This window comes from Falco cherrug, chromosome 8 (assembly GCF_023634085.1).
Source record: "Falco cherrug isolate bFalChe1 chromosome 8, bFalChe1.pri, whole genome shotgun sequence".
In the NCBI taxonomy this organism is placed as follows: domain Eukaryota; kingdom Metazoa; phylum Chordata; class Aves; order Falconiformes; family Falconidae; genus Falco; species Falco cherrug.
The window spans coordinates 28,270,490-28,296,609 of record NC_073704.1 but is presented as its reverse complement, the minus strand read 5'-3'; the positions used below and the strand labels follow the sequence as shown (position 1 = coordinate 28,296,609).

At 39.3% G+C, this 26,120-nt stretch overlaps 1 protein-coding gene across 2 annotated transcripts in view; it reads left to right on the top strand.

The window, feature by feature from the left end:
• Nucleotides 1-20,322, top strand: part of CNTNAP5 (contactin associated protein family member 5) — a 296,748-nt gene extending 276,426 nt beyond the window's left edge. The window contains exons 22-25 of one of the 2 annotated variants that reach the window (XR_003559721.2): nt 5,995-6,213; nt 9,229-9,300; nt 10,349-13,016; nt 18,167-20,322. Coding sequence is in view for 1 of the 2 variants with exons in the window: in XM_027804376.2 (XP_027660177.1) it covers nt 5,995-6,213; nt 9,229-9,300; nt 10,349-10,545 (488 nt within the window). In the remaining variant the exon portion in view is untranslated. Of the gene's footprint in view, nt 1-5,994; nt 6,214-9,228; nt 9,301-10,348 lie in introns of both variants that reach the window. The other variant, XM_027804376.2, reaches the window with a different exon arrangement.
• The last annotated feature ends 5,798 nt before the right edge of the window (nt 20,323-26,120 follow it).

The following is a 26,120-nucleotide window of genomic DNA, read 5'->3' as shown; positions in this document are numbered from 1 at the left end:
GTGTAATTCTCTGATCTCAGAGACATATTCACATATGTTTAGGTCTTGTCTAGGAAGAACTACTATCCCAATGGAAAATATGATTTATTTATTTTGGAGTTGACTTTAATGAATCTTTGAAAACTTCTTATTGTTCCCCCAGCACGTCTAAACCTTTCACCATTATAGTCCCTGGAAAAATAATCATTAATGCAGAGAAGTGAATCTCATTGTCTGCATATTTGCTTCTGTGCAACTCGGTGTACCAGCTGTGTAGTAATACAAGAGTAAAAGGGCAACACTGAAAAGGATTCAAGAGTATTCTGAAGAAAAAGGTTCCAAAGCTTTCTTTAACACCTATTAATATTGACCTAATTTACTTGTATCTTCAAAGTGATGAATCAGCAGACCTTCTCACACTGGCAATGTAAAGAACTGTGTAGTCTAGCACATGATCATGATATCTTTTATCTCTAAAACCCTGAGCTAAAACACGCTCAAGTTGTAGGAGTCTTTCCACTGAAGCATTCAGCTTTGATATAAAGTGTATGTAGAAGAAAATTTCTCTAAAGTCATTTAATTAAAATCATTATGTAGGTTCAGTACAATCCTTATGATTTCTACAATAGCTTTTCTTATTAAAATTTCACAAGAAGAAAATGCAATCTATACACTAAACAATTCATTCAAGAGTGATATTATGTTGGGGGAGATGATAACAGGATAATTAAATCAGAAGGGGTAAGTTGGCATTAATTATTAGATACAAAAGCTTCCCTAAGAAACACCTCTTTCTAGAGAGTTTTTATGGAAAAGACTTAAGTTCGGGTTTTTTTTGGTGGAATGTCATTCCCTTTTTTAAGCTCACAAGATCACACAATTTGCTTGAGAAATTTAAAGACGCAGTCTCAGAATATTGTGGTCTAGCATTTTAAACAATACACCAATGGCTGTAAGAGATACTGGCTGGACTCTTCTGGTCACTGCAAAACTCTTTGCTGCACTCTTCTTACCCTAAATACCTATTTTTTAGCAGGACCATACCTCAGAAAAACATCTCTTGGGTGCATGATGGGGCACTTTCAAAAGTTTTTCCTCCAAGTAGCTTAGTAAAACATTAAGAAAATGGAAATGGCCACTTTAGGATGAAAGTGGAAGACATTTGGGACCAAGATGGCAGTAGTTAAAATAAGGAAAGTTTTGCAACCCCAGGCACTTTAAACAATCCAAGCTCTAAGCCAATAATGCCATCATGTCTATCAAAAGGAGACCAAATCTTTTCAGACTTTTTGCGCAGCAATATCATTTACCATATGATCATAACACCATGCTTACATCCCCATTTTCTTGATAATAATACTGTGTCCAAGGTCATCTACTTCTATCCAGGAATTCTATTTTTAGTCTGAATTCTTGCTACTTGAATAGATTTTAGCTGTCTGCTCCTGAGAAAAGCATGTATTCTTTTGCACATTCTCTCTCCATATTCTTGCATATTTTCTTCTTTTTATAGATTATATTTTGAGCCCCTGCAAAATCACATAGGGCTGCCTGTGTTGTGACAGATTAGGATTTAAATGTCAAAAACTGTGACATGTAAAAAATTTTACAATACAACTCCAAGCAGTGCTTCATTTTTGATGACAAGCTGTCTTAAGAAAACATACTAAATGAACGCCTGAAATTATCTCTGCTAAGCCTAATGAAACAAAAATTCTCAAATGTTCCACTTGGCACAAAGTGTTCAGTTGCTGGCAAGCAAATTCTGGTCCATTCTGCTCATTCCGGGGAAAACTTGTGAGAAAAAGTACTTTTACTTTGCTCTTGCTGTCCCTTGCTTTTTTGGAAGTGTCTTGGAGGTGGATTGAATGCCTGAAGCCTGTCTCCTGTTCAAACTCATCCTTTTCTTAAGCAAGAGCTTAAGAAAGGTTCTAACCAGGAAAAAAAATCTGTGTTTTTCACTCCACTGTCTTTGTGGCAAGCTCCACCAGGAAATGAGATTATTCCAAAGATGCCTTTTTGTGGGTTCTTCTCTAATCAAAGGGATGCTTTCTGCCCTTTCTAAATTAATGGTTAGGATCAGCAAAGTTTACTGAGGTTGTTGAAGGACATAGCAGCACATTTTTCAAGGTAACTACACAGTACCTGCTAGTCAACTTTTCTGAGACAGGTGCAGTGTGGAGACTACAGGTCTTTAACTTCAAGGTCATGGGCTCAAATCTAGCTATAACATCCAAGAAGTAATCTTGCCCGTGCTGTTTAGCACCTTGTCAAAATGAAATGAAGGATAAACATTAACTCCCACAAAAATCATCTCTCTCAGATTCAAAAAAAGAACCAGTGCTTCAGTTTACAGAGTGAATTACCCTTTGCCTTCTACCAGCAATTCACTTAGAATAATTAATTAATTAGGGCATAGACATTTAAAACAGGCTGTGTCTGCTCTCACTGATGTTAAAAATAATTTTTGATTAAGGAAATCCATGATGGGCCTTCCTGGATGTAAATGAGTACACAAGTAAACTTCAGGCTCAGATTTAAGTTTCGGAGTGACATGAAATTTTTGTTTATAAGAACAAAAAGATATTGAATAATGTTTATAGTCCCATTTTCCACAGTGGTATCTTTAGAAAGAAGGTCTTTTGAGCTACTCTCCCTGCATGCAAAGAATGCTTCTGATTTCCCTTTGATTCCAGTTATCTGTCATATTAGTTATCGTTTATTGTATCAATTTGCTGATACATTGCTGAGCAGCTTAATGCTGGGTCCTTGAGAATTTCAGCAGAGTTCTATTTATGGTGAAAATTAATTCTCCATTACTGAGGTATTGAGACTTAAAATTGCTCTATTTAAGATCTTAAAACAAGTGTGCTGTATATGGCACAGGTGCACAAAGAAACAGCAGTGGAACAGGATATCTGTTTTGGTGAATAGGAATGAATCAGCAGATAAATTATGTTGATACAATCAATAAAGCTTATAAAATAGAACTACATGTTAGGCTTAATCCTCATTAACATGGAAAGCGATTGCAAGTACATGGAAAATAGGAAAGCAAAACTGACACAAAGCTTACTGAGCTGTGACATTGGAGACAGCTTCTAGGGAGCAGCTAGAAGGCCCAGCAAGAAGCCAGGCCAACTTATGCACAACTCGGCAGACAAAGCTTAAAAATTATTTCCTAAAAACATTGGTAAAATTAACTTATGGGGAATTAATAGTTAAATTACTCAAAAGCCAAAAAAGATTGCGGCCTTGGCCCCATATAGAAATCATCCAAAGTAATTTGGTCTCCAGTACCAAGAACAGAAATGCAATGCTAAAATATCAGAAGATCAAACCAAGTCATCAGCACCAATTCAGTGTGATTTTCCAGGCCATTCAAATGCATGGAAAGATTTACGGTGTAATGAGGTCAGAGGAAGGCCACTGATGTTACATATGACCTTGTTTCAACATAGATCTTGGAACTTCACGGAGTTGTGTCTCTTACTGAGCACTGTGTCATGTAGTGAAAATATCTTTCGGAAAAATATTTTATCATGATTTAAAGACTTCAAGACACAGAATGGCCTTTAATAAGCTTTTCACAGAGGTAACCATGTCGTAACTACAGATTTATACCATCCATTCAGGAATTCAGAGGGCAGCACAAGTTGTTCACTTCCAAGTTACGCCAGTCTCTTGTTGAGAACAGTGAAAGCCCCACTTCTGAAAGACAGAAGGCATGCACCTAAAGCCATATTATAAAGCAAACTGTAGCTGTGCGCATGGGATTTTTTCCAGAGGACTCTGAAGTTGGTTTTGGTTTGTTCTTTGTTTTCTTTTCTTTTTTTTTTTCAAATTTCAAAGCCTTTCAATAACAAATCTCCTAGGTCTCATTCATGCAAAGCTTACTTTGACAAAAGACTCCTGGAATTGGCCCTTAATTTGACTTTTTGAAAAAGCCACCAAAAATGCTGTATCTTAGATTTTTCAGACTACTGTACCATGAAAAAGGAATTCATTATTTCTTAGGCTTTACCTTCTGTACATTGGGGCAGAACAGAGCAATTTAGATTGCCTGATGTCTAAAAGATACCAACAAATCCACCTTTTGTGACAGAGCTAAAAAAAAAAAAAAAAAAGGAAAAGCTGAGAGTAGAAATGTTTACAACGGGTTTTATAAATTCAACAAAGATGGCAAATACTGTAAATCAGTCTTTTAGTTTTATATAACCCTTCTTGCAGAAACTTGGAAACAATTCTTTGTCTGTTTTATAACACCCCTACCAAATCTCATTAAAAACCTGAATGCAGTGAATCTCTACACGCTCTGAGAAGAGTAAATGTGAACCGCTGCAAGGCTACAGGTTTTTTCAGTGGCAAAGCCTCGCTGTTTCCCTTCCAATCTCTCTCTCTTGCAGTTACTCACGGCCCAGAGGCTGTCCCCATGACAACTCTGCAGAGTGAGTATTTCTCCTGTAAGACCCCTTGCAGAGCAAGCTCACACCATAGCTTGCTTTGCTGAGAAGCAGCCAAACTCTTCCACGTTATACTTCCATGAAGACATTCAAACAAGATTAGAAATCTTTCTTGGCTAATTCCGTCTGATTGCATGACAGAATGGTCACAGATCTTGAGCATCACAATAATGTGTGATTTGGGCTACTTTTGAGGCTTCTCTGTGTTTTCTTATACATAGAAAGAGTTTCTGTAATTTAGGTAGCAATGTCAGTTGTAGAAGGTCTGCTTTTTTCTGAAATCTTTTTGGCTAAGAGCTTGTAGAATCATTGTATTTGAGTGATGGTGGAAAAATTTGACCTTATTTTGAAGTTTACTATCTTACTTTTCAAGCTTTGGAAAAAAACAACTTAAAAAGCTGGGAATCCTTATTGTCCAATGTCATCAGACATATTTCTAAAACCTTTAATGCTAGAAGCTTTTTTCATTAACAGATAATTTTTAAGACTTTGAGTAAGTTTTGGTAATATATATGTGTGCATTTGTGTTTGGGGTTTTTTTCCTTGTTTGATTGACCTCGATATAAGGTGCATCATGTTGTAGTCCTCTGAGCAGTATGAATTTCAGTTTCTGAAAAGTAAATAAATGACAGCTTGGAGGAAAGAGAAGATGGCTTCACCATCCTTCACTGATTTTCCCAAACAATCTTTGATATTAAAACTTTAGGAACTAAATTAAAAAAACTTACCTTTTAATTTGCTTTCTGTTTGTGTAATTTATATGAGCACAGACCAACAGATAAATTAATTGTGTTATCTCACTTTAGACTGGAAAAGAGCATGGAGATACCAGTTTTGGTTTTGATTTAGTAAAGGAGAGGTATAGTTTTGCTTTTTATTTTATTAGTGGAATAGGGCTAGCAAAGTGAGAGCCTGGCTTATAACTAGGAGGATTCCTAGAAGCTCTGGTTTTAAAATGTAGTAACGTGATTAGGTACATCAACAAAGTAAGGTGAAAAATGAACTCTTCAAGAAGGGTGGAAGCCTGTATTAGCAAGCGATTCAATATTTGGCCATATGAAGCATTGTATAATAGACAACAGAGAGCAGGCTCCTTCGTTAAAAGAGTGGAGGAGATAGAATGCCTTGAAGATATGGTCCATATCTGTGAAACTGACATTTTTAATGGGTGCAGAAACAGAGCATCATCCCCAGGATTCTGTGATATTCAGTGTTGCTGGTTTTACTGTTTATTGTTATTATTGTTATTGCCATAGTTAGCACCAATGATGTGCTAGATATTGTCCAGATACTAGAGGAAATGGATGAGGAAAGAAGCACGATGCAGGCTTTTATGTCGGAGCCAACTTGGTTCGAAGTAAGTAGTGTTGTAGAGGAAGGATGGGAACCTCATGGTTCAGGCCAGGGACAACTTGTCTGCTGAAATAAAACCTGAACAATTGAGATTGCATGAGGAGAAGTAAAAGGGGTGGGTAAGGCAAGAAAAGGATACATTTTTTTAATGCCTTCCTAAAATAGATAATTCCTGGAGTGTTTTTCTGTTGTACTGCAGATAGTTTGTCACTGGATCCTGAAGTCGCAAAGGCAAATGCCTATGGTTTCACTGGCTGCCTGTCCTCTGTTCAGTACAACCACATTGCTCCCCTGAAAGCTGCCTTACGCCATCCCAGCATTGCTCCAGTCACTGTCAAAGGCTCCTTGACTGAATCCAGCTGTTCGTCCATAATGGAAGCTGATGTGAACACGGTAACCACGATATATTCCTCATCAGGTATGTCCTGCCTAGAGGGGAATGGGGAATTTAAAGGATATTGTAGAGTGAGGTTTCCTTCCTTTTTGCTGTAATGCAATTGTGATAGTATTAGTGTTGGATTTGGAAGTTGCCTTTTCTCTCAATTAGGCATGTTGAGGATGGGCATTAGGATTAGCCAAGGCCACTTCAAAAGTCCTTGTAGTGAACCAAAGTTTTCAGACTAAGTTCCTAGATCACGTAAAACATGCCTAGAACAAACAAAAAGGTCCCAAAGCCATAGTGAAACAGCATTGGAAGTATGGTTATGCACCTGGTTTGCTGTTCCTGTCCACTCCAGATAGCTCCAGTGTGCAGATCTCAAAGAAGCACATACATGTTGCACAGAATCTGTATTGTAGTGGTGATGAAGCAACAGGAGTCATACAATAAAGAAGTCAATTTTTTTTTCCCACCCTAGCAGAAACAAACAAAAATTCCTTGTACAAACCCCTCGACACATGTGTGTGACTTCTATTGAATGCTTGCACTTTATTCTCTCAAGCTAAAGAGAAGGAGCACTACTTGAGCAGTACCAGTAACATGATGCCAATAGTTCGTTTATCTTTTGCAATTCTGAAACTGTCCTCTGGGAATCTTAAGTATTTTGCATATGTGAATTTGTATGCAGAGAAGGAAACTCAGAGCAGCTGGAACTGTTGTCACCAGGAACAGGGGCAATCAAGTTGCTGCTTTAGTCACCAGTGGATGTGGCAGAATTCTTAATGACCAGAAAGGGGTACAAATTAAGGGCTATTTTTTGCCCCTTGACCTATGAAGCCACTGTCTTTTTTTCTGATTACTAATAAAACTCTAGTTTAGATCATAATATGATTCCTTTGACATTTGCACTTGCATCAAATCCCCATTTCCTGCAGCTTCTGCCTAAGATATTCAGCAGAAAACAAATGATGCTATTAGCATTCTGCATAGGGAAAAAGGCTGCTGATTACTCTGTGGAGAATGGCTGCCAGTGCTTCTCCCCAGCCCCCAGCTTTCTTCTCACCGCCCAGAGTTGTCTAAGGTACCTGCTCTGACGCACAGAAGAAATGTGTCTTGTAAATACCAAATGGGCAATGATACTGAAAATATGAACTCCTTGCCCTGTGATCTGTCACCTTGATGATCTAATTTTTCTAAAGAGTTTAGAAAGCGGTAAAACCTGAGGCTCAGAACTGCAGGACAGAACCCAGAGCAGAATGTAGCATCTTTGGACTTTAATGTTTAAAGCTTACAATCAGTTGCACTCTATTGTCAAGATTAAACACTGTTACATCAGAAAGTCAGAATTATTATAAAAGCTTATTCCTGTCTTTGCCACTCTGTGCTTTAAAATATGATTTCCTCTCAATACGTTAAATTAACTGATACTACTGCCTCACTATTCACACTGGATTTCATTAAAGCCTGAATAAGATCTTTAGAACAAGTTACTTCTGAAGACTTCATGTCTTTATATGCTAAAGTAAGAGCACTGGGCGGTATATTCTTGTTAAAAAAAAATCCAATTTTTAGCAAATTATACTTTGTATTGATGTACTTGAGATTTACATTTTTGCATGGAATATACATTTTAAGAAATAAAAAGAAGACAGAATTAAGGATTAACTTTCAGATTTACTGCTCATATCTCAATTAATCCCAATTTCTCATTATTGAGTGTCTGAGAAGAAAACTATAACTTTGAGGTTAACTGTGTAAGTCTGTGTCGATTTTCTAATGTATAGATACAACAAAAAACTCTAAACATCCTGATACACAAATATGAAATTGTTGCTTGTTTCAATAAAAAACATCTTGTACAGTGAAGTACCAAAATGTACTACAGCTACCAAGGCAAGGATATTAAATTACAGCAAACCTTAGAAGACTGAATTTCTCAGTTAGGCTTTCACCTCTTGCATTGGAAAGACTAGTTTGGCAAAGCAGTATAATATATAGCAAAGTCATCCATAAGTCTCATGTACATCCTCTGTGCGATAGCCTGGAGACTTGTAAAGGAGAGAAACACAGATAGGAATCTCATCAAAGGAGAGGGTAAGCTGAAAGAAAAAAAAAAAAAAAAGTGAAGGTGCGGAAAAGCTGGATTCTGCTAGCAGTAGAAAACACAGCATTTCCGAAACAGCAAGGAGTACAGTAAGTACACTGGGTGTAGTGGCCCGTAGTACAGTGGGCTGGAGCTCCACCGGCTTCAGGGAGAGCTTGACCTCTCAGGTTTGGGTCTGAATTTGAAACTACCAGCGTATAGATTGTTTAGACATATGTTTCGACAGTAGTCATGTATAGATTGGGTACAAGAAAGCTGCAACATCAAGATGCTTTTAATATAGGAATTAATTTCTGACCACTCCCTGTTTTGAATCCAATTTGAGCACTACGTTTCTGCAGTGGGGAGAAAAACACGCCTTCCAAGAAGCTGTCCCAAGCAGAGGCTGCTTCTTTTAATGGGATTGAATTTGACTGCTATATATGCATCTACAAACATAGGTCAGGTCTAAATCTATTTAGCCTTGCTTTCCTTTTTCTTCTGATACTGTTTCTTAGTTATAAAAAAAAAGCCAACCAACCAAATAAACAAACAAAAAAAACCAAAACAAAAAACAACCTCCCCCCATAACAGAAAAGCTCTGACTGAGGAAAGTTCCCAAAGCTCCCAGTGAGCTATTTGGTTCAAACATCTCTCTGATTCTTCTACTGATAAACTGAGACAAGACTTTCAGATGTTAGCGTAAGCCTTTCTGTTTCCTTTTAAATATACTGTTAACAGACTTTGTTCCTGAAGATGTAGAAGAAAATTGCCCTGCAAGGTCACTTCCCCTCCCCCCCCCCCCCCCCCGCCCCGAGAGCTTTCTGGTTTGATTCTCCAATCCTCCAAATCACATCTTTTGAAAACAGATTAGAATTCATGAGGCTAGGAGGATGCTTCTGTCTAAACCACAGAGAAAATGAATATAGTTGATACAGAAAATAAGTCCTGTTTTGTTTCACCAACTGCAGATCCTTTTGGGAAGACAGATGAAAAAGAGCCTCTCACCAATGCAGTCAGAAGCGATTCAGCAGTGATTGGAGGTAACTTCATTTTTAAAGATTGCAATTGAAGAATAATTCTGTCAAGGCAAACATCTAGGATACTTTAAATCTGGGACCCATAAAATCCAGTTCAAGTCTTTTGTAATCTAATGCAGTTCTAGTATTTGCTGTATTTATTAGCACATACCTCTATCAAGCTACTTAGATAGGGGTTTGCATTATGTATGAAGCCAATAGTGGCAGCACGGGATGTTGGATATCACCCAGAAAAAAGACATTATGGATTGTCAAGAACCCGGGTTTTCTAAAGTACAACCAAAGTCTGTCTGTATGCCTGCTAGAGCAGGAGATTTGGACAAGGTGACCTTCAGAGGTCCCTTCCAAGCTCAGCCATGCTCTGGTTCCATGTGATTCTGTGATCTAAGACCCAGCTAACAAGTAATTCTTTTACACACCACTGACGAGAGCCTCAACACCGTATTCACATATCCTGTATTTCTTGAGTTGTCTCTTTGCAAGCTGGTGGCATAGTGGAACTCACTTGGTCATATGGAAGCATTTATATACTAGGGAAAGTTGTCCCATAGATTCATGTATGGTTTTCATTTTCCTTTAACAACATGGAAGGCAATTTATCTCGGTTTATTTTCTAGGATGCCCTGTAGGGAGCTGCCTTTGATATATCTAGAAGCTATAAACCAAAGTGTACAAGGCTCATGCAAGGTTTCCAGAGATAACACAGAAGAAAATATGACAGAGCAAGAATTTGAATGAGCATACAGATTTAGTTTTTAAAAAACAAACACACTGACTCCACTTCCAGTGAAAGCAGAATTTGACTGAATTTAGAAGGTCAATTATGTCAATGCTTGCTGATTTAAGTCTTATGTAAGGTGACAAAATAGAAATAAAAACTACCAGGGAGGCTGTGATAGAGGCAGATGATTGGGTACAGACTGAGATGAACTATCCATCATATCCACTAGGTGTTGTGCATTGGTAATGTATTTTTTGAGGTATATTGGTTTGGGTTTGTTTCATTTTGGTTTTTACTTTTTCTATCCTTCCTTATTTTACCCCTCTTCAGGTGTAATTGCAGTTGTGATATTCATCATCTTTTGCATCATTGCCATCATGAGCAGATTCCTCTATCAACACAAACAAGCACATCGAAGTAGCCAGACAAAGGAGAAGGAATACCCAGAAAACCTTGAGAGCTCCCTTAAAGCTGATATTGACTTGCAAAACACAGTGACCGAGTGTAAACGGGAATATTTCATCTGATGGACAGCGCAATTTCTTCTTAATCTTACTCCCCTAACCTTCCTTCCTTTATCCCCTTCTTCCTTCCTTTTTTCTTTTTGTAATTTTTTTTTTTAACATTCATTTTTTGCTAACTTCTTTTTCATTTGGAAAAGACCGCCCTGCACAGGAAACACTGAAAACAGTCACAGTGCCTCGTTCTCTGCACAAGAACCTGGCAGTCACAGTTTACTTCTGCAGTTCAAGAGACCTGTTATCCCACCCTACACAAAACAATATCCACATACACACCTAGTTTCTGCTGTAGGTTCGTGGATGTTTCAAAGTCCCTACATTTATTTATGTTTTAGTTTGGAGCCCTTTAGTTCATCACTTTTACACTAGAGCTGGACTATGTAAACTAGAGGTAAAGTAGCTGAACACATAGCTCTACAGATACTGGGACAGGATAGAGGGAAAGAATGAGACCACAACGCCTGATGTATTTTACAGGCTCATTTACAACAATCATAAAGAACTGGCCAAATTCTCAAATGATATGAATTGATAGATATCTATTGATTTCAGTAGTGTTACATTAATTTATACCAGTTGAGAAGCTGGTATGAGATAAGGAAATATAAACCTGTCCTCATTAAGCTCCTTCCCCCAACCTCCTGTTGTTTTACTGTAACTTTTAGGCTTATCAGTACTTTTCCAACAATATATGTATCAACAATAAATGTCATTCCCGTGCACCTCTTTCACCTCCATCTCATAAGGCTGGCTATGTAGACCCAAGGTACTCTAGCATAACTCTAGCTGAAGCATGGAAAATAGTAGCTTGAATCTCCAAGGGTTTTAGGAAGCTGCTAGGACTTAGGTGCTCTATATTTGTCTGAAATGTTAGAAATGCAGCATATACCTGTTCATGCCATATGGAGGATTATCTCGCACTGAGGTTAAACACTGTTGCTGCTGTGGCAAAGAAAAAGTACATAGGCAAGAAAAAACAAAAATAGTTTAAACATGAGTCACACCTTCCGCCAGTTCTTCTAAAAAAAAATAATATCCAACTACTCACACCGCCCCAAAAAAAACCCCAAACACAAACAACAACAACCCAACCACAAAAACCTGCATGAAAGTTTGATTGGTATTTCCTGCTTGTAGAAATTGGAATATTTTTGCCAAATCTAGAGAGGTCTGATGTCATGATGTCATGTCCTGATGTCATGTCTGAAAAGGTTAATATTTAATCATCCCTGTTTACAAGGAAGAGCAACAAGGAAGAGCATTAGGGAAACAGATTAAAAAATATCTCAAATACTATACTTCAAATTAATCTTCTCTCCTGTTTTTCTAAAGTCTTCTGTCCTTTCCTGATTAGGAACAATACTGAAGACTCAGACCCTGCCCATTTCACTTGTGCTGCACGGTTTCAGTGTGAGGCTGAAAAACCTTGTTTTCCCTCACAGACATCCCGTGGGTGAGAAGTGGAGAAGTCCCACCGAGGGAGGTTTCCACACCCTGCTTGTGTCCGTGTGACATGCTGCCTTCGCAGGGCTTCTGAGGACTGTAGAATTTGCTGTCAGTCTTGGAGGTTTCTGACAGGAGTTAAATCAGTCCAACAGCTAAGAAAAAGAAATAGTTATTGGAGTACTCTTAATAAGGTATAATTCAAGATAATTAATTGTGCAGCTGAATTTCTTTCTTTGCCCTCTACATCCTTCTGCAGTCATCCTGGGGTTTCCGCATGGTGAGCCTTTTTACATAGACTAAAATCAAAGAATCGCAGTATGAGTTAGTAACCCACAGCAAACTAGAGATGAAGTTACACATGCAACAGATGCTGTTTTTCCAGGCAGTGCATCACAAAGGTACGTAGCTGGTTATTTTTATGATGGGAGGAGGGGACAGAGACAGACAAGGAAGAATAGATAAATGACAGTTTGGGTACGGTGTTTCTTCACTACTTCTTTTGGAAGACTTCAGAAGTAACAACCCGTGAAGAGAAAGCAATCTTGGAATGATATTGCTCTCAAGTGAAGAGGAATATGTGAGGCCAGCCCTATAACCGGAACTCTAACCAAACAATTTTATAAAACCATTTATGCTGAAATTATATTGCTGCCATTCTTCCCTGATCGTGGTCAGCAGCAGCTCTTTTGCCTCATGCTGGCTGTTTGCATGATACCTGATTACTTGAGAGTGTTTCTGCATGATGAGGTGTGTAATGATGGACTCATTAGCTGTGTTCCTTTTACGTTGCTTTATCTTTTGCAGTGAAATCCTAGCAAAGCAATTTTCCTCGCCTTCTTTCCTTCCTTCCCCCAGAAAAAGCTGCTTTGTTTGGCATGGCATGAGGGGAGGAATACATGAGTGCGTGGGCTCCTCTGCCCGTGTTTGAGTCATCTGATCTGAAATGGCCTCTGCATGAAAGATCTCTGAAGTCCTAATGTACTTAATTGGCTTTATGAAGAACGGAATAGGAAGGAATGGGAAGTCCACAGGTCTGTATTTTCCTCTTGCCAAACTAACAGATGCAAATCACCCTTCTGCTTTCCTACGTGTTAGTTCCCAGGACTAACATTTCTGTAAAGGGCAACAATAAAGCTCAAAGCAGCTCCAGCAGTGGAGTAGCTGGAAAAGGGAGATGGAGCAATGAAGCAAAGTCCTCTCATTTCTCAAGTGACTAAATTACTTTCAGTCATCTTAGGGCCTGATTCAGCAAGATGCTGAGCTTTTTCAAGGACGCTCAAGTTCCCTTCCCCAAATATAGATACTAGAGTTGCAGCAAACATTTCAGATACAGCTCAGTGGCTCAGTCCTGGGTGGAAGCCCAGACCTGGAAAAACAGTGTAAGTGGTTGGTTTGTCCATTTTTTCTTATCCTCATTTAATCTCGCCCAGACTAGTAAAACTCCTTGAAAATGCAGCTACGTCGGTATGCATCCATGAAAAGAAAGAACTGCACATACATAAATGCATGCGTGAGTATACAGAAACACATGCATCTATACTGATGGATGTAATGAGATATGAATGGTTATATGCTACAGGGCTGGACAAATGAACACATTTGTATGGACTTGCCATTTTAAAATCCTATGGTCTAAATCAGGATATCAATATTCTTATTAAAAAGTAGCTAAAAGATACCATATGAAGTACCCTAATACTCTTTTATCCCCCCCCCCCCCCCCCCCGTTTTTTTTTTGTTGTTGTTGTTATAATGCTCTCTTTAGTGAGGGAATAATCTGGTTTATTTCAGTACCAGTTAACAGCAATTAAAAATATTTTTTTAAAAAAAAAAAGAGAAAAATGCAATTACAAAAAAAAAATCTACCAGCGTTCAAATTACTTTCATTTTCTATAGTTCAAATTATAATTTTTTCCCATCTATTACAAACCATTTCTGCTATTTTTGTTAAAATTGCTCTTTGAATGGTGGGTGGGGGTGAGGGTTGTCTTTTCTTTTTTCTTTTAGCTATCATTCTAGATAACATTTTTCAGTAAACGTAGGGGATAATACTTTTCATATGTAAAATGTCAGGATTTATTTTAATGGAAAACCTGAGAATATCAAAGAATTGTTTGGGGTTTCTTCCTTCTATTAAGACAAGTTTCATAACAAAAGTTAAGGGGTTGGTAGAAGGGTGCTAGGTCTGGTTTTTTACTCCTGGTGATAATAGTGTGTAACCTCTGAAAATTGTTATTGCTATGCAGGGATTTTTAGGCTATGAAATGTCTAAGTCACTTAAATATGGATTTAGGCACTGCAAATTCTTGTTTTCCAGAAATTAATTGGCCAATAACAACCATGCTTATAAAAATATTTAGTTATGCAAAATCTGAGTTGGATGCCTAGAAGGTCTGTTTGAGAGCCCTGGTGGCTGGCTATAGAAAAAAATAAAGGCTGTCTGTCAAAAAACAAAATCCCACTAATGTTCCATGAGACATAAGCTGTCACCTGAGTGAAGTGTGGCCATTCAAAGGAATTTAGTTGCCTGAGGATATGGATCAATTCTAAGTGACTAAACAAGATGAGCACTTAAATTAATTTCGGTTGGATTTCTGCTTCTCCGTTGCTGTGAAATGTTTTGAAATAATTTTCAAAAATATTTAAATATTTTATACTAAGTCCCATTTCTCTTCTGGAAATAAAATGCTGGTCCTAAGTCGGTCACCTGTGTAATCTGCACTAAGTGTTTCATCTGTTGTTATTCACTTACCAGAGATAGGACAGTGTATATTTTGAGTAAATTTTTAAAACTTTTTTTTAATTTTCTTCTTCTTGCCTGGCACAGCACTTAGATTATGTCTGCAGTGAAAACAAAGCCAAACAAGAGACAGGCTTTTAACTCACATTGGCTAAACCAGGATTCTCATCTGGGTGAACATAGTTGTGAAAACAAGCCATTTAGGGCTGTCCTGTTATCAGGTTGTATTCAGCCATGAGACTTCTCTGACATTTAAGTTAAAACTGATTGCCAAATACAAACATGAGATGCTTGCTTTCTGTTTTATTTTAACCTGTTCTAGCTAGACGTAACCCATCCGATTTAGCAATTGCTTAGTTTTTACAGTCTAAGCCAAGCCCTTATTTTAATGAGATGTTTGTCTATATTAGCATTTAGCTGATCACATATTTCACATATTGGGTGAGAAACAATCGATACATCATATAGTTTCACCATGGTGAGGGGATATGAATCTTCTTCTAATGAAGTCAGCTATTGATTTTGCTGAGCATAAGATTGAGTCCTAGACCTACGGAAGCACTAAAGATTGCTATTATCTGAGTCTTTTGGGTTTGTTTCATTTTGCATTTGGTTTTACAGGCTACCTGTTTTACACTTGTCATCCAGTCCTGTCCTGTGGTCAGTGAGGACGGAGCAAATGTCTCAGACATCTTGTAAGATTAAGTGTATCACTCTCTAGAGGTGCATCTTTCTCTCCATTGATTACAGAGACAGGGTTGGGCTCCTGGCAATAGGTTAACTACTTCTAGCTGAATTTGCCTACGTATAGGAATCTATACTAATCTTGCAGCTCCAGTAGATACATCTGCTGTCTTCAGGTCTTAAAAGAAACCTTCTTTTTATTGAGATGCCAGCTGGGATTAAGGAAGGACACCTCCTTGCATCTGAAATTACACTAAGCATCTCTGCTTAGGAAATGCATGCATCCACTTATAGCTGAATATATGAAAATCAGGTATCAAAGCACACGTTTGAGTCAGTGGCCACCTGATTAGTAATTTATGGGGCTTGGGAGAGGATAACTCTGTTCTAGACCCAAGATCCATTCATTCTCTCGTGTAGGAGCTTTGGCAGATAGCATACATGTACACAGATCTACACAAATTTCATAATCCAAAGCTAACTCAGACCCCTAAGATGCCTCTCTAGCCCTATGTGTCTGGTGCCATTTGAGATGAGTTTCTCTCATGTCTCACACCTGCTAGCCCCAAGCAGGTATGTCTGATACTATAATTTGAAAAAGCCAACAGGTAAGTGGCCATCCAGAACCCCTAAGTTCTTGATAAATGAGTTGTGTGGTTTAGGTCTCTTGAAGAATCACCATCAAACATATTAACGAAATCATTCTAATATGAATTTGTGGGAGTGTGACTTCAAAGTTCAGTGGCAGTGTTCACTCCATTACTTACTACATAGATAAATCACAGAGAGAATCAAATTAAAATTAAGCTGGAATGATTTACACAGAGACTAAAAATTTAAAAGGCTAAGGGAGACCCTCCTATTGAGTCACAAGGTTCAGAGACACCTTGGCTTTCTAAACTCTTAACAGAGCTTACGTGTGGCTAGATCCAATCTTATTCTCAGATTTGGACAATGGTTTATATCTAAAAGATGTGTAATATTTGTTCACAGTTTAAGGTTGATCACAAGATTTTAGCAACACTTAATCAGTAACTAATTTATTATTTACAAAGTGGATCAATAGGATTTACTTAAATAACAAAAGTGGTTTAACTATGGATTTAAAATGGTAATACACTATACTTCCTATGCGGTACCTAAATCAATTCACACACACATGCACACAGTCACAAATGAATAAGATGTATTAAGTTATACATACAAATGTATAAAGGTATACATGTTAAAAGTTCCCCTCCAGTCCAGTGAAATATTCATGTTGCATGCCTTTGCATTTCTCAATGGGCAAAAGGCTGAGCCTCAAGGAGTGGGGGTATCAGCTGAGGCTCCAGCTTTAGCTTTTAGTGATGGTCCTCCTAATTTTACAGACTTTGGAGTTTGCAAGCTGAGAGGTATTCCACTCAGAGCGAGATGCTGTTTGCAGCTACTGCAGTCCCGGATAGCTCAATAGGGCCTCACTGTTTATAGGGTTGGAGATGGCTTTAGTCAACAGTATATTTCCATCCTGGCTACAGTCTAAGTAGATAATTACTGGAATTTTTCAGAAGTCCAGTGACAGTGGTACTGTACCACTCGGATAAGGAATGTTCCAAGCCTTGTTAGGATATGTTAGGATTCAGATAAGGAATGTTTCCAGTACAGCCAGTGCCATTTTCCCCCTCAGCCCTGCAAGACTTGCTGGTACGGTCAAGGGACGCATAACTGCCCAACTCATTTCTCAGAGGCCAAGGCCAAATGGGGATTCCTGAGATTGTAGAGCAGTCCAGGGGAGGGTGCAAGATAATCCTGTCTTCAAAACAAAATCAATCTTCCTTTCCATCCATGAAAACCAATCAGCTAGTGTCCCCTTCACCTCAGCTTAACAAGAGTGTCACAGGAGACAGAATGTGACTTTGTGCTCCACCATCTCATGGCATTGTTTGTTACCATCACCTACACGACGCTTACACTGAAGAAGATCAGTTTCAAGCGTTGTTCTACACTGACAGCTTTTCACAGACACAAAGGTTTTTTGTTCGGAGTATTTTTAAATTATTTTTCAGAAAGCAACACTTTGTAAAAAACAAGCAAAAACTGGGACCTTGTGAAGCTTTGTAAGACAAGTGCTATTTCAAAGCTTTCATTCAGTTTTGTAATGCCTACTTACCAAACGAGCCAAGTGATAGTTATATCCCTGCCGAACCAAGGGCCTTATTCAGAGTCTTTTGGGGGTTGATGAGAAACCTCTTGGTTGACTGCAGTTAAGAGTTGCCCTTGGGGGTTTTGTTGTTGGGTTATTTTTTCCCACAAGTTACTATCACAGTTTCAAAGCACGATTTGTTCCCTTGGTTCTGCGCTTTGCTGCACTTCCTTTCCCAATGAAAATTTCTTCGCATCCCCTTTTGGTGTGGGCGGCCCTCTCCTCCATGCTCCTTTTGTTGTGAAACTTCTAAACACACTCTCATTTTGGGTCTGAAGTAGCTTTTTTCTTTGGTTGTTTATTTTGAGTCATGCATATAGGCGGTTGGGTATTTCTGTATATTGGTACTTATTTTTGTGATCTTTTGCACTAAGTTACTCTGACAAAAACTGGGGGGAAAAAAAGCACACTTTCTGGTGAACTATTGTAATCTGTAAGCTCGTTGTTTGTTGTTTGTAATGTACTGAGTCTACAAGCCCAGCTAAGGAAGGATTAAGGCAACAGTTTGTGTTGATAGTGTCACTCCATGTCTAGTTCACCTCTGTTTTCTTTTTCTCTCCTTTTTTCTTTAACAGGTGAGACAATCAAATTGATGGTAGGAGGCAGAGGAACTTGTGTTACAGTTCTAAGATTATGATTTTTGTCCTGGCAGTCACAGAAACCAGAAATTCGAAGAAATTATGATTCTCAGAATGTCAGCCAGGTGTTCAACCAGAAGGGAGGCTGCACTCCAGCATGGAGATGTAGTCACCTAGAGGTGGTGACCTGTAAGGGGGAGTGGGGACATAACACTCCAAATTACAACTGCAATGAGGCAGTGCAAGATCAAAAGCTCTCAGAAAGGTTATGCTGTTGGAAACAAGGCATGGTAACCATCAGGTTTCAGGTCTTTTGCCACAATTCATTTTTGCCATTGAATGAATTACTAGTTAGCCTGCTAAAACATAGCCTCAATTGTCCTGATGATCTGTAAAGTACCAGAGATGTGCTTCAACCATGGGAGAGGATTTCAAACCTCTGGCTGACTAATCTGCATCTCTCCAGTTACATCCCTGGTGCTCTCCCCGATACCCCAAAGAAGAACTGTGGATGGTTTCCCTCAAACAAGTGTAACGTTTAATGAAATGTTGGGTACAACAGCTGACCCAAAGAATGGTGTTTACTTAAAGGCTCTCCTCTCCCCATCCCTCCCTCACTTAAGATGTTTGTGGAAACTTTTTTCTAAACTGCTGACTGCTGTTCATGTTGCAACACCATTTGCTTCTTTATATTCTTGGTCATTACTTTTCATGGATTCCAAGCCCACAGTCTTAAGGAGAATCCATCTGATACAATTTCTGCATGGGAAATTATTTACTCACTTTTGCATGCCCTTTACAGTTCCTTCTTGCATCATTTAGGCAAACCATTTTCTGATGTGTTTTGCCATTGCTGCCAATGCTGAGCACGTGTATCGTTAAGAAAGAAAACTGATTGCTTCTGAGGTAAAGCTTAGATACAGCCAGTTGCAGCCTCACATCCCATTCATGGCACAGAGGAGTACTCGGACACCCAAGCCCACTCCATGAAATTTCAAATAAAGGTTAGGAGAGCAAGCAGCTACATGCTTTTTCAGGCATCTAGCCATAAAAATCTCTACTCTGTGAGTTTTGCAAATGAAATATTTAACATAGACCATTATATCCAAATGATAGCAAGAAGCTAAACATTTTAGTACTTGACTTGCTTTGAAACCCACTTTGTGAAAGAAACAGATCCAGCTTCAGACCTAGTTGTAATCCTGTTGAGGTCAATGCAGATACATCATAGATGAATTTAGCCTTGGATTACCCTAGGCAAGGGCAGTGATGATCTACTGCAAACTGGGGCTGACATATATGAATTCAAGTCAGGACCTTATATTCGTCATCCCCTACTGCTGTCAACAAGAGTTGCATTCACTGCAACTGTGTGTGTCTTCTAGCAGAACTGTAGATAAAACTTGGGATAAGGCACTGAACTTCAGCTCTATTTAAGCCCCTGACACGGCTTAAATCACCTTCAGGAGTTTCTGGAAATGTGCGTAGGAGGCAGGGTGGTCTGTGGGTGGTGTGTTGTTAACCAACTTGGGAGCCCACCCACAGACTTTGGAAGGATTTTAAGGGATTTGAATAGAGTCCACCCCTGGGTGGCCTGTGGGGAACTGCATCCTGCCTGAAAATATGAAGACACCCTAAAAAGCAAAAAAAAAAAAAAAAAAAAATGCAAAAAGAGCAGCTTCACAGGCTGTGAAAGCTAGCTGATATTAAGTGCTTGTAATAATAAAAAAATTGGTTCTTTCTACAGATGAGCCCTTCATCATTCATTTTACTTTGTTCTACTAAAATTACAATAAATAAATCTCTCAGAATAGTGCTCATTTCAGTAGCAAAGCAAAAAAAAGTACTTTTTTTTTCCTTCTTCTTTTAATGGTTCATCCAAGGGTAATGCAAGAGTCTTTCAGTTACAGTAAAAAGCAAAATGGAGATTTAGATTATTCCCCTTTCACTATCTGGTTTTCTAAAGAGAATTCCACAGGACGTTGCCTCAGTCCAAGTCAGTTTTGTAGACAATGTAAAATGTCTTAATACACTGTTCGGGGACTGAATAAATTTAGCCTTAGCTTCTTTTGTTTTCTATGGTTACTGTTGTACAGAAGAAAGACTTAAACTGTAACTAATGTATATTTAATAAAAAGAGACTTTTTGTATGATTTTGTGTGGAAGACAAATGCCTCCTCCTGTGTTTTTATTTTAGCTTCTAGCTGAATGGACATTAAGAAGTGCGGATTATAGAAAAACTAATTTTCAGACATTTACATGTTAACTCTAAACCAACAGATCTCACTGGACAGTAATAAAAGCTGATGTGCCCACAACCTGGATTTATTGATTTCAGCTATGGCTGAAAATTATTGTCAGAGGATATCTGGTCATCACCCACGTCCCTGACAGAACTCATTAATGCTGGCTTGCAGAACCTTGCCTGGAGTGCATAAGGGCACAGGTGCCTAAGGGGTTAAAAGTCACTTCTGGAAACGTGCTTTAGTTCTGGTTAGAGAACATGCTTAGTCGTAGCTCTATCACTTTCCAGGTACTGACACACACATGTGCACACACAAATACTCTCTCCCCAGCCTGCCATGCATAAATGACACATGTCCTGCTTCATCCACGTCCCCTGGTGCAACAGCTGCACATCTGGCTGCCGCAAGGGTCACACTTGCCCACTGCCCCCTCGACACTTGTCCCTAGCATGAGAAACTGGGCCTGGCTCAGGCTCCGTGATTCTGCCTTGGCTTTATGCCTTCAGTCTCACCGATTATTTTTCCACCCTCCGTGGAAACCGAAAGCACAAATCTCTTAGTATCAAAGACTGTGAGTTTCAAAGGAGACTATCTACCAAGAAGCTGTAAACAGTGACTTAGAAAATAGCAAATCATAGTTAAGTACCAAGAGGAGGACTCTTTCAAGAGTTTCACATGCTTGGATTTGGTGCAATCCCCATCCTAAACTTTGAGTGCTTACACATTCTGTGTTTCAATTAGCCAGAGACATATATTGGCAGGAGAGATGTAGTCTCCTTATCTTAGGAACTTCTCTATGAGTTTTATTTTTTTCCCCTTCATTTCTGGATGGACTGCCAGCCAGAAAACAGGATTAATAAGTGTTTCCAGTCCTGTGTGGAGGTGTGCTATCTGGCAGGACAGATTTGTGGCACCTGCCTTGGGTTTCTGCAGGCAACGGTGCAAAAGTGCCCATCTGACAGGGCTGAGCCAGCCTACCACAGGTGTCCCAGTCCACAACCAGCCACGCAGCTCACAGGCACAAAAGCCATCCTACTCAATAGCAGGGTCCTGGCCTTCTTTTGCTCCTGGTGGGTGCAGGAGGTGGGTGTAGGTATCACTTGACTTTGCAGAAACTTCATGTTACAGTGAATCCCATCCCAAGTTACTTTTCTCAGAAAAAAATGAGCACAGCAGACCAATACATATATAAATCTTCCAGCCTTCTTTTTTTTTTATAGCTAATATAGTGGGGGCAGTAACCTTTCTAAGGCTTGTAAGGACAGTACTGAGTCCAATTTTATTTTTAATTCAACCCTTGGAAATTAAGTTTGTGTAGCTTACCAGCTGGAAATGTCACTGTGACATGTTTTCTGTTTTTCTGAGTGGAGAGAGATTATATTTTCTTCTTTAACACCTTAGGTAACTGCTTTAGCCTCCCCCACACCTTTTTTTTTTTTTTTAATTCATTATGGTTTTTTTCTTCCCGAACTTTTGTATGATGAGTTCATGGCATTTTTCAGAAGGATGCATTAATTACACTAGTGTAATGGAAATGCATATACCTCTTTGACAGCCTGGCAAGGTATCATTAGTTGCAGTTTATGGCTAGTTCGCAATGTCTGGAAGAGGGGACAAGACATCATGATACGTTGTTGTCAAATCTCCCTCTTCCTCGGCACCTGCTCTCCTTTTCTGTCAGACTAATAACAAAAAACCCCACCTCTCTTCTTTTGCAGCATCTGCATGACTAGCGAGTGTTTTATGTTAAAGCTTTACTCCTTCAAACAAAGGTCCATTGGCAAAATGTATACAGGCAAATACCATTAAGTGAGCACTGCTGTGAAAGAAACGCAGGATAGCCCTGCTATAGTTAGCTGTGGGTTTGTTGGGTTTTTTTTTGCTTTTTCCCCACAGCACGAGTACTAGGCTGCTGCAGTCAGTGCCTATTTTTCTATACCTGTTAGCCTAGCAAGAAATCATGAAACGCAGCCATACAGGGTCATATTGTTCCTCCAGCCCCCCACGGCAGTGATGTCTGTATTTAACTCTTCTTAGCTTGAGACCATTGCTCTTTCCGTCTCTAAAGCTGAAGCCAAAGAGAGTTTGCCTCAATTTAAACCCATTACAGCTTGTTCTGTTCCCAAGGGAATGAAGAGAACAGCTCAATCCCTTCCTGTCATGCAGCAGCCTTTTTTCGCTGTTTAACAGCTGTCTTATCCCTCCAGCTCCCCACACTCTTCAGCCTTCCTTGTTTTCAGACAAACCAAACCCACTTCTCTTAGAACTTTTCCTGCAGTTTTTTTTAACCCTATACAATCACAGAAAACAGCCTGATAGATCTTTTACCAGCTGGGGTGTCAGCATTCACTATAGCATAATTAATCTAAAGAAGTTTTGCTGGTTTTTTTGTTTTCCCTCCCCTCCATTTATTTTCCTCCACCTTACTCCCTGCACCCATCACTAACAAAATGACCTCTGCAGTGATGGGGACCAAGCCATGCTGCAAAAAGAAAACAGTGATGGGGCACCAATAGCATGATTTAGACTACCACAAGCAGCTCTCACACCGCAAGTGTTACTGGGATAAGAAATCCACCATGTGGTGTATTACAGTCCTTCTGCCTCACTAGGAGGTACAAATGAGCGGCCAGCTGTCCAAAAGACCAGTTCTCAAGTTAATTCCCACTTTGCCAGGTGTTGGGCAATAGGAAACTGGGAACAGAGATCTGGCAGAAGAGCTCTGCTTTACCCTTCACTCAATTAGGAGACCACGTCAAAGTACAAGTTGACTGCTGGGTCTGTGCTATTGCTAAGCTACAGCTACAGCTGCAGGGAAAAAAATCTTTACTATGGAAGGGAATATTTTGTATGTTACAAGCTTCACTGTAACATAATGTGTAATAAACAGGACAAGAGCAGGAAACGAACAGCATCTGATGGAGAGAATGTGCGGATGATAAATGTATAAAAGACAACAAGATGCTACATAACAAATGAAGGATTCAGCATGAAATAGTTCAGCTTCAATAACCTAAGCTAGCAGTCTACTAGATTGTTTATATGGTTAAAATGAAGCATTTTCTTCCTGAGTGAAGGATTGCCCACTTGAGCAGAGTATTGGCTTTGGGGTAGGAATATGTGATAACAAGAGAAGTGAAACGTACAATGGACTTTTTACTTCCATACGGAAATCAGTGCTAGGCAGTATCTCAGGAGCTGATGCCTAAAATATCATAGTTTCCATGACAAGACAACTACTGGAAATGGAAAGACAAAAAAAATATTCTTTTTTTTTCCTTCTTTTTTTTCTTTTTTAGCTGGCAGCTGAGAAATTTGGTATTTCTTTTAATTTTTGGACCCCATCCTAAGTCTTGCTTAGGACCTTCTATTCTTTAAGGTCATCCCTCACTTGAATTTGATTAAGGAGTGAGAAAAGCAGGAACAGTTTTCCTACTGATTTCTCTCAGTTATAATAAGGCATGGGAAATAGTGACATGGGCAGGACTTCTCTGCCCCAGGATACATCTGAACCCATATATGTGTGCTGTCTTCCACGAGTAGGATATGCCTAAGCTGTATGCAAAAGACTGATTAAGACCGACAATTAAAACCTGTTTTTAGTAAAACACACACCCCAGAATTCCCTGTTCATACCAAGTATAGTCAAGGACTAGACTGTGCCTTTCACGCTATTCCTCTGCTCATGCAACAGAGAGTAGATGCCCTGCACAGACATCAGCTTTGTCTCTTACTGCTGCTGGTGCCCAGGATGGAGAAGCACCTCAACACCATATGGTTAAACAAAAATCTCCCTTCGATAGTTCTCCCTGTCCTCTTAAAAGGCTGCAAGCTGATGTGGAGACAGAAAGATGTCTGCTTCCCACTCAGAGGAGACTATTTAAAAAGTGATAGGGAAAAGATGATACTGTGTCTCTGTCCCCTCCACCAACACTGCCAAAAGTTCACTAAATATTGCAATTAAATGTTACTGCAGAAGGAAATTACTTTTATTTCCCAGAGCAGACTGCTGTGCAGGACCCTTACAGTCTGATGCAGGGGCTCCTCAACACCATCAAGTTAAAGAAACTCTGTAGCTGAAAAGGAGAGGCTATTAGAGGGACTCCCCCTATCCATCAGGGCAGGTGATGATCCTGGGGTCTGAAACCCAGCACATCACCTTGAGACACTACTGTGAGAAGCAGAGAGAATCGCTCACTCCTCAAGGTCAATATTGTTGTATATACACCACACACCCCATACATATACACACATATTCACACGGAAAAAATACATACACCTAAATATATGTGTGCATGTATACAGGAGTGTGTGTATATATATGTATGTATATATAAATATGTATTTATACGTATATTATAAGCCCCCTCCTGGCATAGGTTTCCACTTCTCAGCCAATGAAAAGCCCCCAGTCCCTATTTCCATGGAATAAGATTCCTTCTTTCACAGCAGGAAGACCTGGCTTCGCTGAGGCAAAAAAAGTGGTGTGCTGCTCCTTGCCTCTTATCCCAGGAGGTATTTAAAAGCCTAAATCCCACTTGCTAACCGGCACCAATACCCACAAGGCTTGTGTGTCTGGGACCACAGCTCACACGCTGAGCTGCTGACTCCAAGTGCAGAGAGGTGGAGAGAGAGAGACTGACTTTGGATCTAAGTACACCCAGGATTAGTACGGTGGGTGCCCAAAGAAACTGAAAATCATTCTTATGATGGCAATAATGAGGACAATTAGTTAATATATTACGATCCACTAAAACAGACAGGAGATAAAAAGCCACAAATTGGCTAATACATAAATTTCATGATTTTTTTTAAAGGCTCCTTTATATTTGCCTCAGTTGCTCTCCTTCCTGTATCTGTCACATCCTAGCATTGTTGCTGCCAACTGCTGAGATTACATGTTGATGTAATTAAAATAAATAAAAGACAATAATTAATTACAACATTCCTTTTCATTATGAGGGATTACTATTTTAAAAAAACAAACAACTGATCATCTTTGAGCAAAAAGTCAAACACCTCAAGGAAAAGAAGAATGAAACTGCAACTACATTACAAAATGGTTTGCGACTGATTTTTTTTTTTCGTGCTTCATGAAGCTTTTTCATTAAGTGGGAAGCTCCATGAGAAAGCCTGTGGAAACGCTCTTCATAGAACAGCAGCAGCTTTCTGAAACATATCGAGTAAGATCTGCAGAGCAGGTTCCTGCTGCTGTCTGAGCTGGTGGGTCCAGCACTGACAGCCCTTTGTAGCTAAGGGAACTGTGTTTGAAAGGGAGCCTAACTGGAGGAGAGCTGGCTGCTCCTGAGCTAGGCATGCTGTGATTTGTGAGGGACAACAGGTCTTCAGAGCTCCATGGGGTCTGCTGTTCCATCCCAGTAATGGCAGGCTTGGGTTTGGAGTAGTGCCTGCAAAAATTATTTCCCAGGATGGAAAAATGGGAAACATTCACAGCAGCAGTATTTATCTGTACCACAGAAATGGTTTCTGGATCTGGAGCCATACTCAAAGAGCATTTTCTGGGCAAGGATTATGTTTCAGGCCCAGTCTATCAATGTATTCACGTAAACTAAACAACAGAGAGGTTTGCTGCCCTGGTAGGGAATTAATTCGCTTTAAATTTGCATTAGACATTTGACAGGACTCTCATAAAATGCTAAAAACTTGTTTAAAGACTGGTGATTAACTGAATATTTTTAAGGCTT